We start from the raw sequence: 14,825 nt of genomic DNA, 5'->3' as shown, positions 1-14,825 counted from the left end.
GAGCTCCATCTCTAAACACTGCAGTGCACTGCCTGGTCACATGACACATCCAAGGTGTCTATCAGTGCTCAAGGCACACCCCCATAATCAGAGGCATGCCTCTATTAGCTCTCTTTCCATGCAGCTTCCTGCCGTGGAGTGGCCGCACCCCCAGCTCTGCTGCTGCCTCATCTCTCATCTCCCTGCAGTTCTAGGGAGCTCCACAAAGCTGATGAGTGTTAACTATAAAAATGATTACAATAAACAAAGAAGATGTTTATGTTATAAACACATTCTTTGTATTATTCTAATCATTTTTATATCAAATCTCAGGAGTATGACCGGGGAGACTCTGCCTTTGAGATTCAGTGGCAACTTCATTTGAAACGGGATCCCTCTCTTGCACAATTATGGGGGAATTCAATTAGCCGCGATAAAATGCTTTACGTAAAAAAATGGTTTATGTCTGAATTTGTACTCATTGATCAATCCTATTAGACTCGGCTTTCGTGGGTGCGAATTCTCCATAGCAAAGAGTTGTGAAAAGTTTTCACCACCTAAGTTGTGCAAACCCCTATTTTTGGCTAAAAATTTCGGAACTTGGGGCCTGATTCAGACCCGCTCGCAAGCGCTATGCGCTCGCAAGTGGGTCGATGGTTGTGCATTGCACACGCGCGTCGTGCGCAATGCGCGTGCGCAAGCCCTGGAGCAAGCGAGAACTTCACTCGCTCCGGGGCTCGCTACAAACGGGGCGGCTGTCGATGTTGATCCACAGCTCGCCTCGTTTTGTAGGCGGGGAGGGGGGGGTGGCTGGTCAAACGGAGGCGTTCCCGAAGGAACGCCTGCCATTTGGGGGCGGCCCTACTGACATCACACGTGATGTCAGTAGTGAACTTCCTGCTCTATTAGAGTTTACTGGGGCTTGCGGGAACGAGACCCTACCACAAGGGTCTCGTCGCAAGCCAGATGGTCGCGACCACCCACAGCTTTAGCGGGCGGCCAGGAGGCCAGACAAAAAAAATAAACGGCCGCCCTGATTCAGAGTGTGCACTCGCTTTTTGAGAGCGCCTCTGAATCATGCCCTTGGTTCAGAACCACTGGGATAACTGTATTAGAAACATGCATATAACAGCCATTTCACCTTTTTTAAGAACACCAAATACTTTTATTAGAACCACTAATACACTTTTATATTGTTATCTTATATCTGTTTGCCTTTTTTTGGGGTACGGGCAGACGTCCCCATTTATACCTATACTTCTCGCGGCAAAATACACAAAAAGTTATTGCTCAAATGCTGCATTGTGACTTTTGCAATAGGATTGCGCGGAAAACAGGAGCGCACATAGCCGCGATAAATGGTAAAAACCTGCGAAGGGTTAGTTAACTTAACAAAAAACAAAAAAAAGTTTTTTCTCCATCATTTTAGTTGGAGGAGCCCTTAAGCTGGGTACACACTGGAGCAACGTGTACCCGCACGATATGGCGGCCGATAGACACACATTATAACGTTGTAATAAAGGACCGAATGATCCCTTGTTTCATCCTTTATTACTCTGCATTGCGCCGCATGCGATATTGTCTGCTTGGTTGTTATAGCTAATGTCTGCGGGACCGCGCAGACTGGCCGATATCGCTCCAGTGTGTACCCAGCTTTACTGTTGTTTTCTATTTCGTTACATGAAAAGTGCGGAGATATCACTGATTTCTCTGCTTTTTAACTTCTCTACTTTGATCCTGTTGCCCCTATAGGTTTTAATGGGGGCTGTCAGGAATGGTATTTATATGGATGAGAGAAGTAAAGCTTCCCAGCTGTTTTTAGAAACATTAACGTTATCTTTAGATAGAGTTATGTGTCTTCTTACCTGCAGAATTGGAGAAAAGCAAGGAAGGTCTCCTCCTGCTGTTATCCACTGCCCTGGCCAGCTCTCTCTCAGGTTAACCTGCCCTCCCGCCCCCCCCCCCCCCCCCCCTTCCAGGCCGGCTCATTCTTCTCCACCCCCGCATAAAGATGTCCAGAATCTCCTCGTCGGAACAGACCCTTACTGGTGAAACTTGTAATTTGAATTGATGATTTTCCAAATGTCAGCCTCTCATGGTCATTCATTACAGAGACAAAAAACAGCAACCTGTACTATCAGCATGAGCTACATATTGTAGCTCATGTTGAGACTCAATATATTTTTCATTTAGGATATTTTATTATACTTGTTATGTTACTTTTCTGTTATTTTTATTTATGCAATTAATTTCTATTCAGGCAACTGGCTCCACACTTGGTATGGTTGCAGAAAACATTACCGTAATTGCACTGTCCATCTTAATTGCTTTCGTTTTTGGCTGGGAAATGTCTTTGCTGGTCCTGGCTCTGACTCCTATCCTTGTGACCACTGGCATCCTGGAGCTCAGAGCACTTGTTGGCTTCGCAAATCGAGATAAAAAACAACTACAGCTGGCTGGGAAGGTATTTTTCTCCTGATTTTATATTGATTGTTGTTTGGAATGTAGCACTAGATGTAGAATATAAAAGTGCTCATACATTTCTGTAAAGAAAATGTAAAAGTTGAAATAATGCTGACAAATTCTAATCTGTTGTACAATCTCAGGATTTGCTGACTGAGGGTCTCATTCAGAGGCGGCTGTACGGTCTACGTCCGCATGGCTACCTCAATGTTTGTCCAGTGCGCATGCGCACGAGGGAGCCGGTTCCTTCGTGCGCATGCGTGAGACCCGCTACGACAGAGACAGCGCCAGTCGTAGCGGGTCTCTTTCCAAAGGGGGCGAGCTGTCGATGTTGATTGACAGCTCGCCCCGCTTGGAAGGCGGGCCGGGGGGGTGGCAGCCCAAACGGAGGCGTTCCCTTGGGAACGCCTGCCGTTTGGGGGAGGCCCCACTGACATCACTAGTGATGTCAGTGGAGAGCTTCCAGCTCTGACAGAGCCAGAAGCTCTCCGTGGCTTACGACAAGTGAGACCCTACCCTAGGGTCTCGTCGTAAGCCCCGATGGTCGCGATGGTCTTTGACCATCGCGACCATCACCCTAGCGGTCGTTAGAGCTGTGGGTGTAAACCCACAGCCTAACGACCGAAACAGAGGCGGGCGGTCAGGATGCAAGCGGCCGCCCAGTTTCTGAGCGACCGCTTGCATCCTCCGACCGCCTCTGAATGATGCCCTGAGAGCTGTCAGCATAGGCGTCAAAATTGGGGGTGGGGGAAACATCCCCCTCAGGGAACCCCCAACCCCACCTCATTTGCGGCACATAAATATTTATTATCTGGAGGCGCCAAAATTAAATTATGTTTTATGTAGCTACAGCTGCCGTCCTCAGTGCATGTATACTCAGCTCAATACTTTACAACAATCTTTTAAAGACTACTACTGAAAATAAATAGTTAAAAGCTTAATCAAAGAAAAAAAATCAACTGTGACAGGTGGCTGCATTGAAAATCTACTGATCAGCGCATGCACAGTTCTATTTTTAACACTGTCGTTTCCATTTCATACAATATCTAACTCATCGATACACCTCATATACGTAATAACACAAGTGTCTTCTTAGTACTACAAAGGGCATTTTGTTTTTTACATTAATATAAGTGAGTATGGGGGAGATGAATAATTTTTTTATAGGTTTTAGGGAGCTAGTCAAGTCTCTGGAGCCATGCGGATCTCCTGATTTTGGGAGAACAACATTAGGGAAAGGCCGGGAGGTGGTGGGAGATACAGAGCAGCAGCTTCAGACCTTCCTGTTGCTCTATGGTGGTGAGACTCCAGATGAGAGGAGCATGTGCTGAGTCCTGATTGGTGGAGCCCTGCTCCTCTGATCTCAGCTGTGGGCTTGTCTGTCCTAGCAGCATGGAGGAAGGAGCTGCTGGCTCCATATCAAGGTGAGTAGTACCTCAGTCTGTTTGGTAGTGTCTATGTGTGACCCTCCCTGCCTGTATATGTGTATGTATGTATGTGTCTGTGTGTGACCATCCCTGCCTGTAAGCAATGAAATTCCGATCATTAAGGCTGGCGCATTAATGGATTTGTTCCTTGCGCAATACAGATATGGTATGCCATCACACCCTGTGGTTAACTGCAGATTCAGCACTCTCACAGTGAGATTGCTGTCACTCAGAAAATGGTGAAGCTGCTAATTCACAGAATTGTGTGCTCATTGGAATACACACATGCAGCCATGTTTGTGCAACCGACGTGAAGCCACTGTACACCCCTTACAGGAGGCACCTACTGAGCATGCTTAGCAAGTTGACATTCCCTATCTATATAATGGGGCATTTGTGGGCTAATAGTTTAAAAACTGTAACTTTCTCAATTGCCTGAACCCCAAAAGCACCTACACTGGAAGAGCTACCTAATAAAACAAACCCCAAGTCCTAATTCGTACTCTTCCCTGAGTTATGCTTTCCCAAAAATCTCCATAGACTAAAGCAGAAAAGTGTTCCTAACTGAAAGTGGCAGAAAAAAATGATAGTTTAAGCTTTAGATTGTTCCCAAATACTCATTTTTTATTTTTGAAATTTGGCATGCAGCACCGAGTGACAGTTCTACCCGTCCATGCCAATTTTCAGCTCACTATGTTCAATAGCTTTTGAGGTGTAGCCCCTTAAACACCATGCCCCCCTCTCAGGATTTCTCTATGGGAAAATTCAGGTTATTTGATTCAGCCTTAATATAAGGGCCCTTATAATATGCGTGTAAATGGGTGACCCTGCCCATATTAATGTGTGTGTCTGTGTGACCCCGCCTGTATGTGTTTATATTGTGTAACTCTGTCTGTCTGTATGTATGTGTATGTCTTTGTGACCCTGTCTGTATGTATGTACAGTATGTATGTATGTGTGTGTCTGTGTGACCCTGCCTGTATGTATGTAAATATGTGTGACCCTATATGTATGTATATACTGTATATATATATGTGTATGCCTGTGTGACCATGCCTGTATGTATGTATGTATGCTGCTGCATGTATGTATGCGTATATGTGTGACCCTATGTATGTTATGTGTATGTCTTATGCACATATAAGAAGTTATTATCCTAAGAGAACCTCACTTGCTTTTGCTAGTATTACATTAGCATGAGAATTTCCAACAGAACCTCAACGCTAATGGAATCTATCCCTTGGCCCACGGGTGCCGTGAAACAATTCTGAGCCATTAAGGGTGCCATGAACCAAGAAAGCTTGAGAACCACTGATCTAGAACATGCTATGAAATAATAGCTAGAACTAGAACCTGATAGGTTGATATGGGCTACTTTTCCATCTGTCCGCTTTAGAAGGTTTGATACATCTCCCCCTTAGCGTTAAAGTTAACCAGTGCCTTATTTCTGATGGTACTCAATGGTATGAAGTACAGTATCAGCGCCTTTTGTTGGTATAATTTTTAATTCGTACAACTAGCTCTGGAAACAGGAAGGAGGCAGTGATATAATTAAAACAATAAGCTTCTGAGGACTTATCCAGAAAATAGAAGCTGCTATAAAACTTGTATCAACTTGTAACTTTAGCTGGGTACAGGCACCTTTTTTCTGAATACTGGCACCTTTTCTCATAGAAAAAAAGCACTGGTGTTAACCTTGTATGCTCATAAAAATGGGATATCCTTTAAATCTTGATCAGTAGCAGCGAGTAACTGTTATCTAATCACAGTTGACATTATTTGGGGATGAACCAATTGTCATGAATCTTAGGGGTCTATTCATCATCTGGGGCCGGTGATTAAGTATCCAGCTAGCTGCGAGTTGCAGTGGTAGATGCTTAATTACTGGAGCAATTCAATGCTCCGATGCGGGGATGGCTGTAACGAAAAGCAGCTAATCCCACGATGTGTACTTACCGGTGACATACCTGAGTTCACGGATGCACACTGCCGCAGGACACAAGTGGGAAGCCGATGGAGGGATCCCATTGGCTCCCTCTTAGCAACCCCAGACCGCCTTCCCATAGGTAGGAGCGGGGGTCCAGGAACCAATGCCATCTGGTGCTGGTTCCTGCAGGTAAATGAAAAACGTTCAGTTTTAAGAGTTTGCTGATTACTAGGCGACCCCTAAAAGTGAATGGGCCCGTTACTTAAATCAAGCGGAAATTAGCATTTCCACATGTGTAACAGGCCCATTAACGATGATGAATATGCACCTTAGTGCCTCAGTGATATTACCAGTGTGTATTGTAGTCTATAATAATTTTTCTAACAAATTAATAGATTGCAACTGAAGCAGTGGATAACATTCGAACGGTTGTATCATTAACTAGTGAGCGAACCTTTGAAGAAATGTACTCAGAGAGCTTACAGAAACCCTACAGGTCAGAAATCATAAAACTCTAATTAATAATTATTCACACGTTAATTAAATATATGTGGTGTTTACTAACAACTAGGCAGTTTAGCAATAAAAATTATCTTTGGAAGTGAGAATTGTTTTATAGTCTGATATAAAATAGGACAATCAACATCTGGCTACATAGCTGAGAATCTGAACCAACAATGTAAATTAAGATGACTTTGTTTCATGATCTGGTCAGGTTGGGTACGAATCCCAATGGTGACAATGCCGGCTCCGGAATGCCAATGGTCAAAATCTCAACTTAAGTCGGTGAGTATTCTAACCCTAACCCTAATCGTCCCCTTTGGCAGCCTAACCCTAACCGCCTCTTTGCAGCCTAACCTTAACCTTCCCCTTTGACAGCCTAAGCCTTACCGTCCCCATTCCGCAGCCTAACCCTAAACATCCCCCTACTGCCTAACCCTAAACCTAATCCGAACTGTTATACTCACCATCTGGATTCTAATCATCGGGATTCCGGAGCGGTATTGTGATGACCGTAGGGATTCCGGACCTGGCATTGTCAGCGTTTGAATTCTGACCGCCGGGATACTGATGACATCCCAAACTAGTCATATATAATTAATCATGTTTATTTGTCGGTTGAAGCAATGATAGCTATTTAATCTAGCACTGTTATTTCTTGTGACGCCTTAGACATAATTATAATAATAATAATTATAATGTAAGACCTTGCAGATACGGTTCCTCACCCCCTATTACATATGTATGCTTATAAATGACTTGTACAGATTGAGTCTCCCATATCCAAAATGCTTGGGACCAGGGGTATTTTGGATCTCGGAGTATTGCGTATTTTAGAATATTTGCATATCATAATGAGATATTGGGAATGGGACCCAAATCTAACCACATAATGCATTTATGTATCATATACACCTTATACACACATCCTGCAGGTCATTTTATACAATATTTTCAATTATTTTGTGGCTCAACGTTTGTGTACATACATGAAATTAATTTATGTTTCATATACACCTTATACACAAAGCCTGAAGATAATTTTATGCAATAGTTTTAATAATTTGTGCCTTAAACAATGTTTGTGTACACTGAGCCATCAAAAAGCAAAGATGTCACTATCTCAGTCATGCTAAAAAAATTCCCTATTTCGGAATATTTGAATATAGGAGACTCAACTTGTAACACATTGTCGATTTGAAAAAAAAAACGGATGTTGCTTAAGGGAATTTGTAGTTTTTAGTTTAAACATTGAAAATCATGGGTTCGCTGGTGAATAAGGATAATATGATGTACGTGATATTTGTCATTTGCAACTCCCCCTATGTTCGCTTAGTAGTGATTTCACAGTGTCTATGTAAATTGATATATTTTAGGAATTCTCAGCAGAGGGCACAGATCTACGGCATCTGTTTTGCATTCAGCCAGTCATTCATACATTTTACCTATGCCGCATGTTACCGATTTGGGGCTTTTTTGATTGAAATAGAAAGGATGAACGCAGAGGAAGTATTTCTGTAAGTATTGGTGTTGTTCATATATCTGTTCATATAATTGAGAACATGCTACTGGGGACATGTTACATTCTAGTCTTGTCCCATTTTCTGTCTTTCCTTCACTTACCTAATCAACAAACCATGAGTATAAACATTAGTGTGACTGAGTAGTCATACATGGCACTACTGGGCAACACAAACCTTTGCACCTGTTCAGTAATTAAAGTAAATCAATAGGCACATGAAAATGAAAAGTTGATAATGGTAGTCGCCAGTGCCTTCTTTATGGTGAAGGTCCAGTGGCCTGGTAGGTGTCTTTCCGGTAAATAAATCCTGTACTATGTCTAATTGTTTGGTAGATACCTTTTTTTTTAGCAGAGCGCATCCAGAATGTGTCTTCTCTGCTCTGTGTGTGGGACCAGACATAGAGATGCACCTAATTTCAAGTTATTTGCCAATTATTTGTTATTTGTGATTAAGTCACGTTATATGTCCCAACGCACAGTTTTGTTACAAATTTCAGTCTTATTCGCATCACTAATTTAACAAAAGTACAATGCACGAGTACCCTGGACACTTGTGCTAGCATTGCATCTAGCTGCTGTGTGTGACTTGGATATTTACCTGGCTAAAAACGCGAAAGACTGGAGACCAATACAAGTGACTCACGCCATGCATTTCGCCACATAGTCTTATACCAACTCCATTGTGACAATGCTAATCCTAAACAGTGATGATATAACAAAGACGTTAAATTAAGAAATAAGTACAAAAGTCTGGGAATCACTATTCATTGCGGAGTGTATTCGCAGATCTTATAGGTGTTTGTATATATATATATATATATATTCAAATTAGGAGGCACTCTGGAGACTTTGGCATCAATCCAATATCAAATAGTCCTTTATTCCACTTCCAACGTTTCGGGAATTACCCCGACGTCAGTGACGTTTCGGGAACTACCCCGTTTGTCCCTGACAACGGGGTAATTCCCGAAACGTTGGAGGTGGAATAAAGGACTATTTGATATTGGATTGATGCCAAAGTCTCCAGAGTGCCTCCTAATTTGAATCTATACATGGGCTGCATCTACACCCCTGGATGGCACCAGAGCATTCGAAATTGCAGAAGGAGTGCCGAGTTTTTGGGCATACTGTGTATGTGTATATATATATATATATATATATATATACATATATATATATACACACTATATATGTATATGTACACACACATACATATATATATATGTGGCAGCGTTGTGTAATGGAAGTCAGTCCACATGATGAATAACTTAACCAGGATTTGTTTATTAACCAGCCAGATTGAGTTGCAAGGTAACACTGGGTTAACGCATTAGGTACACAATGTAGCAGGTTCTACAGATCCAGCCAGGTGTGCGGTATTGGAAAGCACACCTACACACATACACACAGTAGTGGCAGTGGATTATGTACAGGTGTGGTATATTTTGTCGACAATCATCATGTCCACATTCATAATGTCGACATGAGAATGTCGACCTCATCATAATGCCAACATGAAGCATGTCAACATGCTCGCAAATGTCCACATTAACCAGGTCAATATTTATCGGGGTATATTAACTAAAGTGAGAGTTTTTAGAAATGGAGATGTTACCCATAGCAACCAATCAGATTCTCCTTAACATTTAACTAGCACCTTCTAGAAGATAATAACTACAATCTGATTGGTTGCTATAGGCAACATCTCCACTTCTAAAAACTCTCACTTTAGTAAATATACCCCATTATGTCAACACTGATGAAATGTTGACATGACTAGAATGTTGACAAAACGTCCCTGGTTAGCAGTGACTTACCTGGTGTCTTCCGGGTCTGGCGGTTATCTGATGATCCATTGGCATTTGAGGCAGTGAGTATCGCTAACTCTCCTTCTTGTGCCTAACCTCCCCTCCCGCAACCTAACCCTAACCTCCGCTCCCACAGCCTAACCCTAACCTCCCCTCCTGCAGCCTAACCCTAACCTCCCCTCCCGCAACCTAACCTAACCCTAACGTCTCCTCATGCAGCCTAACCCTAACCTCCGTTCCCACAGCCTAACAATAACCTCCCCTCCCGCAGCCTAACCCCAACCTCTCCTCTTGCAGCCTGACCCTAACCTCCCCTCCCGCAGCCTAACTCTAACCTCCGCTCCCACAACCTAACCCTAACCTCCGCTCCCACAAAGCCTAACCCTAACCTCTCCTCCCACAGTCTAACCTCCCACAGCCTAACCCTAACCTCTCCTCCCACAGCCTAACCCTAACCTCTCCTCCCACAGCCTAACCTTAACCGCCCCCACAGCCTAACCCTAACCTTCCCTCCCACAGCCTAACCTTATCACCCCCCCCCACAGCCTAACCCTAACCTTCCCCCCCACAGCCTAACCTTATAGATATATTGTGTTATTGGCGTCTCATTCATCAATTTATATATTACATCACAGGGTGTTTTCCTTACTGACATATGGAGCTATAACTGTAGGACAGACTTTATCCTTTGCTCCTGATTACGCTAAAGCCAAGTCTGCAGCTTCCCATCTCTTCCAGTTGTTCGAAAGTGAACCAACTATTGACAGCTACAGCCTGCAGGGACAGACCCTGGTAAGTGACACCACCAATGTGTATATACCATGTCTCTATGTATGTGACTGCACAGAATCCTTTTGGGGTGTAATATAAGTATTTTGTTTTTAACTAGGAAACATTTCAAGGAAATGTGGAACTGCGCCAAGTTTCCTTCAATTATCCATCTCGCCCGGATGTGCCGGTGCTACAAGAGTTATCTATCAGGATATCCAGCGGGCAAACTGTGGCGTTTGTGGGCAGCAGTGGATGTGGGAAAAGCACCTCTGTCCAGCTGCTGCAGAGGCTCTATGACCCGCACCAGGGAGCAGTGGTAAGATCTGTGACTTACTTTTCATTTGTTTAAACATAAATAATAAAAATCATCATGAAGGATTCCGGGCCAAAGAAAATTACCCCAACGTCATCTCTGGGCTAAAATACATACATCAAATAATTCTGTCTGACATGCTGCTTTTCCTTACAGCTAAATGTGGACATTCAGACAGGCATTGGCTTGACGGGGCTGATTGTGAGTCGCACTCATACATGGCAGATTTCATTAATAGCGAGATGCCCATTAGCAGCATCTTCAGTGGTGCAGTTCCATTGCGGTGCATCTTTATACGCCACCATTTTTGCACCACCCTAACTTGCACCAGCCCTATGGCAGGTGTAGTTACCCCGTCTGACCATGGCCTCCTGTGTGAGCAGCTCTCCGTCTATGGGCATAGCCACTTACAGCGACACGCCCACATCTGCTTAGCAGACACCCCTGTTTCCTCCCAGGAACGCCCACTGAATTCCACAGACTGGGTGTCCAATTCTATTCTGCATCTCTAAGCGCTAACAATCGGGATGCTTGCGCTGTGCAACTAGGACGCATGCACAGACTTTAAACGTTGGCCAACTGCGTGCAGTATCGACACTGCACTCACCAGATTTGTAAACAAATATTTTTTTTCAATTTATTGAGCCAAAGTCATACTCGTAGCAGCTGCTCGATAATTATGTCCAAAATTGCCACTATGTCATATTAAGCTGTTGACATTTCGGATCCAACAGATTCTTCATCAAGACATAACACCAGGTTCAGGTATCCAGGATACAACATCACAGCTACATCTTCTCACTATGAGAGTTAGTTCTGACTCTCATAGTTAGAAGATGTTGCTGTGATGTTGTATGGTCCCAATAGTGTTAGATCATTCACTTCAGGACTCCTCAATTCTATCTAGTTGAATGATTTTGTCAATATCCTTTTTTGTGGTATTTTTTTCTGGTTCCCCACCAGGAGAAGTAATAATGTCGTGTTCTATTAAGTTGGTGTGCCCAGGAACAGAAGAAAAGACATCTCCATTATATTGTAACATATTCTCCACTTATTCTCTTTGACTTGGGTACAAGCTGGTCCTTAATGGATCTTCTCCAACCCCTGTTCCAACCATCAGTTACTGGCTTTTACTTGGTTTTAAAGAGATAAACACAATACACCTGCTGCTCTTTCCTTCTCCCAGGTTGATGGAGATTTAAATTCACTGATCCTACTGGCCCTATTACCTCTTGTGTGGAAACTAAGACAAGCATTTTGTTCCCTGGCTGAAATGAGCAGACTACAGCTGTCCTATCCCAGTTTTCATGCTGCCTTTCCTGGGCTTCCCCGCCTAGATTGTGTTGCACTAGAGTGCCTATCTTTCCTAACCTCTCTTGCATTTGAGCAACAAACTGCATGAGATTTGGTTCACTTAAATACTGTTGCTCCCATCCCACATTTAATACACCTAACAAATAGTTAGATTGCAGCATACATTTATAGGCTTTAAAGTTAAATAATTCAGCAGATATACTATGGAAATAAGGCCCTCATTCAGAGCCGTACGCTCTGAGCAGAGCGCACGCTCTGAATGAGGGCCGCCCTCCATAAAAATGGAGTGTCTTCCTGGACGCTCGTATAGCTGTGGGTCACCACCCACAGCCTATACGAGCGTGCAGTTTGATGGCCGCGATGGTCGTGACCATCATGACCATCGAAACTGCGAGCCTGAGCCTGCGGTTGAGGTTTTCAACCGCAAGGCCCGGAGTGATTTTGACTCTATCAGAGCCAAAATCACTCCCACTGACATCACTAGTGATGTCAGTGGGCCGGCTTCTAACGGTAGGCGTTCCCTTGGGAACGCCCCCGTCAGGGAGGCACGCCCCCGGCACGCCCACCAAAGGGGGCGTGCTGTCAATCAACATCGACAGCACGCCCCCTTTGATCAGACACAACGAGCGAAGGAAAGTCCTTCGCTCGTCGCGTCTGGCGCATGCGCACGACGGAGCTCCCTCCGTCGTGCGCATGCGCAGTGCAGACCATCGACCCACTTGCGAGCGGACAGCCGCTCGTGAGTGGGTCTGAATCAGGCCCTAAGTTCCTTATCCTCCAATTGTCCTGATAGTTGATAATATAAATGGGCCTAAAATTAGGAGGAGGCTCTTTAAATATTCAAAAGTTACCAAAGTAATTTGTTACCAGTTATATGAGGATAGTATTGGGGTCCTGGTTTAGCTTTGAAGCCCAAGGCACAGTGGGTGGCTTCCTTTTGGACTCAGCAAATTCGCTGGTATTTCCAGGTAAGGAGGTAGATCCGCTTGAATATAACACAGAGGCCCTCATTCAGAGCCACTCGCTAGCGGCAGTACGCTCGTTCCGAGCGATGTTCGCACATCTGCGCATGCGTACGGATCGTTATACGCATGCGCGAATCAGTCAGTGCGGCCGAAATTCATGTGCTCGCAATATAGCGAATGCCTGCTATTTTGAGTGACAGAATGAGGCGTATGTGGGTGGTAACAGGGGAAGGTGCTTGAAAACGGGGAGTGGAGATCAGAACGCAGGCGTGCTTAAAGGTCAAAACGGGCGTTTTATGGGTGTGCATAATTAATACTGCAGCGTCATTGACCACGTCACTGGGTTATTTTATAGCCAGAACTGCTCGCAAGATTGTGGTAGCAAAAACCAACCACAAGAATAGCGAGCAGTTCATACACTGGTCGATGTACTCGATTAATCTAATAAATAGCGGACATGACGTATGGTGCGAGCGGCCAGGGGGCGTTTTTAACAAATAAACGAGCGTATGTTTTGCTCGCTCATTCAGACTTAGAGGTGTGAACAGACTGCAATTTGCGAACGGATCATTTGAATAGCCACCCCTTGTTTTTGAACGAACGTCCGCAAATAGCGAACGGCTCTGAATCAGGCCCAGAATTCCTTATAGTGCAAGTGTTGCGACAAGAAAGGTCACTGACGCATTTTGATCCTCTTACTGGCAGCTTTCCCAACCTTTAAAATGACCTTTTCTGGCTATGCACCAATACCTCAGGGTGACAGAAAATGTATCTGCGTGTTAGCATCTTTCTAAAACATGAAAATGGTTATATACAGTAACATATCAACTGGGAAAAATATTATCTTTCTGTCAAACGTTACTCACAGTACGACAAGCACTGTATGTTTCACCTTTCTATTTTTAGCTATTTGATAGCATTGATGCTAGATGCTTAAACGTACAGTGGCTGCGATCTCAGGTGGGAATCGTCTCGCAGGAGCCGGTGCTATTTGACTGCAGCATCGCTGAGAATATCGCCTATGGAGACAACTTCCGGGAGGTGTCAATGGAGGAAATACAGCAGGCAGCAATATCAGCCAATATTCATTCCTTCATAGAAAGCCTGCCGGAGGTAAGTAGTAATTCAGAATTGTTCTGTGGAATATTATGTTATGTTATGCATTTAGGCACTTTTCTCTAGGAAATTCAGCCTTCCACCCAGAATAAATGATGTGAAACGTGGAATATATAAATCCAGTGCAGAGTGGCATTCCCCACATAGACAGAGCAAAGCTGGAATACTGGAATGTGCACCTCTGCCAAATGCGAAATGCGTTTTGTCCATCAATTTGGCCCCACATGCATGAGAAATGGTGATGGGCATAGAAATGTATTCTGGCAATTATGCTTTAGGTTTTACAGCCAGGAATGTTGAATCTTTTTCTATTGCTTCTTCTTTCACACTATATTCAGGGGTTAAACAGAAGTATGTACCTCTTTGGGCCTGGTTCTGAGTTGCACTAACTTTTGCGAATTGCCGAAAACGTCACATATGTCGGAGCCTGCATATGCAACTTGCAGGCTGGTGGGTGTTACACTATTACTGGGTTGCAATGGGGTGTTCACACGTAGGATAAGTGAGCCATGGTGCCGTAGGTATGTAGGCAGAATTGTGGGTTATTCAGAGGCGACGTGTGCAGAAATTCATCTGACCTCTTTCGGATCTCTTGCATCAAGGATAGAGCCGGTGGAATGTGTGCTGATGATGGTGGATAATTTAAGTGGTGGATGGATGGGGATCACATAGATGCGACCTACTGTGAATACGCATTTATTTCCCGGCACTGAAATCAG

At 44.0% G+C, this 14,825-nt stretch overlaps 1 protein-coding gene across 2 annotated transcripts in view; it reads left to right on the top strand.

Moving 5' to 3' along the window:
* LOC148476983 (ATP-binding cassette sub-family B member 5-like) overlaps positions 1-14,825 on the top strand; it is a 118,445-nt gene that overhangs the window by 100,433 nt on the left and 3,187 nt on the right. For both annotated transcript variants that reach the window (XM_088457391.1, XM_088457390.1), the window contains 6 exons: positions 2,240-2,443; positions 6,192-6,292; positions 7,674-7,814; positions 10,263-10,419; positions 10,517-10,714; positions 13,897-14,103. In XM_088457391.1, the coding sequence (XP_088313517.1) occupies positions 2,240-2,443; positions 6,192-6,292; positions 7,674-7,814; positions 10,263-10,419; positions 10,517-10,714; positions 13,897-14,103 (1,008 nt within the window). The remainder of the gene's footprint in view (positions 1-2,239; positions 2,444-6,191; positions 6,293-7,673; positions 7,815-10,262; positions 10,420-10,516; positions 10,715-13,896; positions 14,104-14,825) is intronic.

The sequence above is a fragment of the Taudactylus pleione genome, unplaced genomic scaffold (assembly GCF_031769625.1).
Source record: "Taudactylus pleione unplaced genomic scaffold, aTauple2 ptg000758l, whole genome shotgun sequence".
Classification (NCBI taxonomy): Eukaryota; Metazoa; Chordata; class Amphibia; order Anura; family Myobatrachidae; genus Taudactylus; species Taudactylus pleione.
Note: the sequence above shows the minus strand (reverse complement) of the source record. Positions and strands in the feature narration are given on the sequence as shown.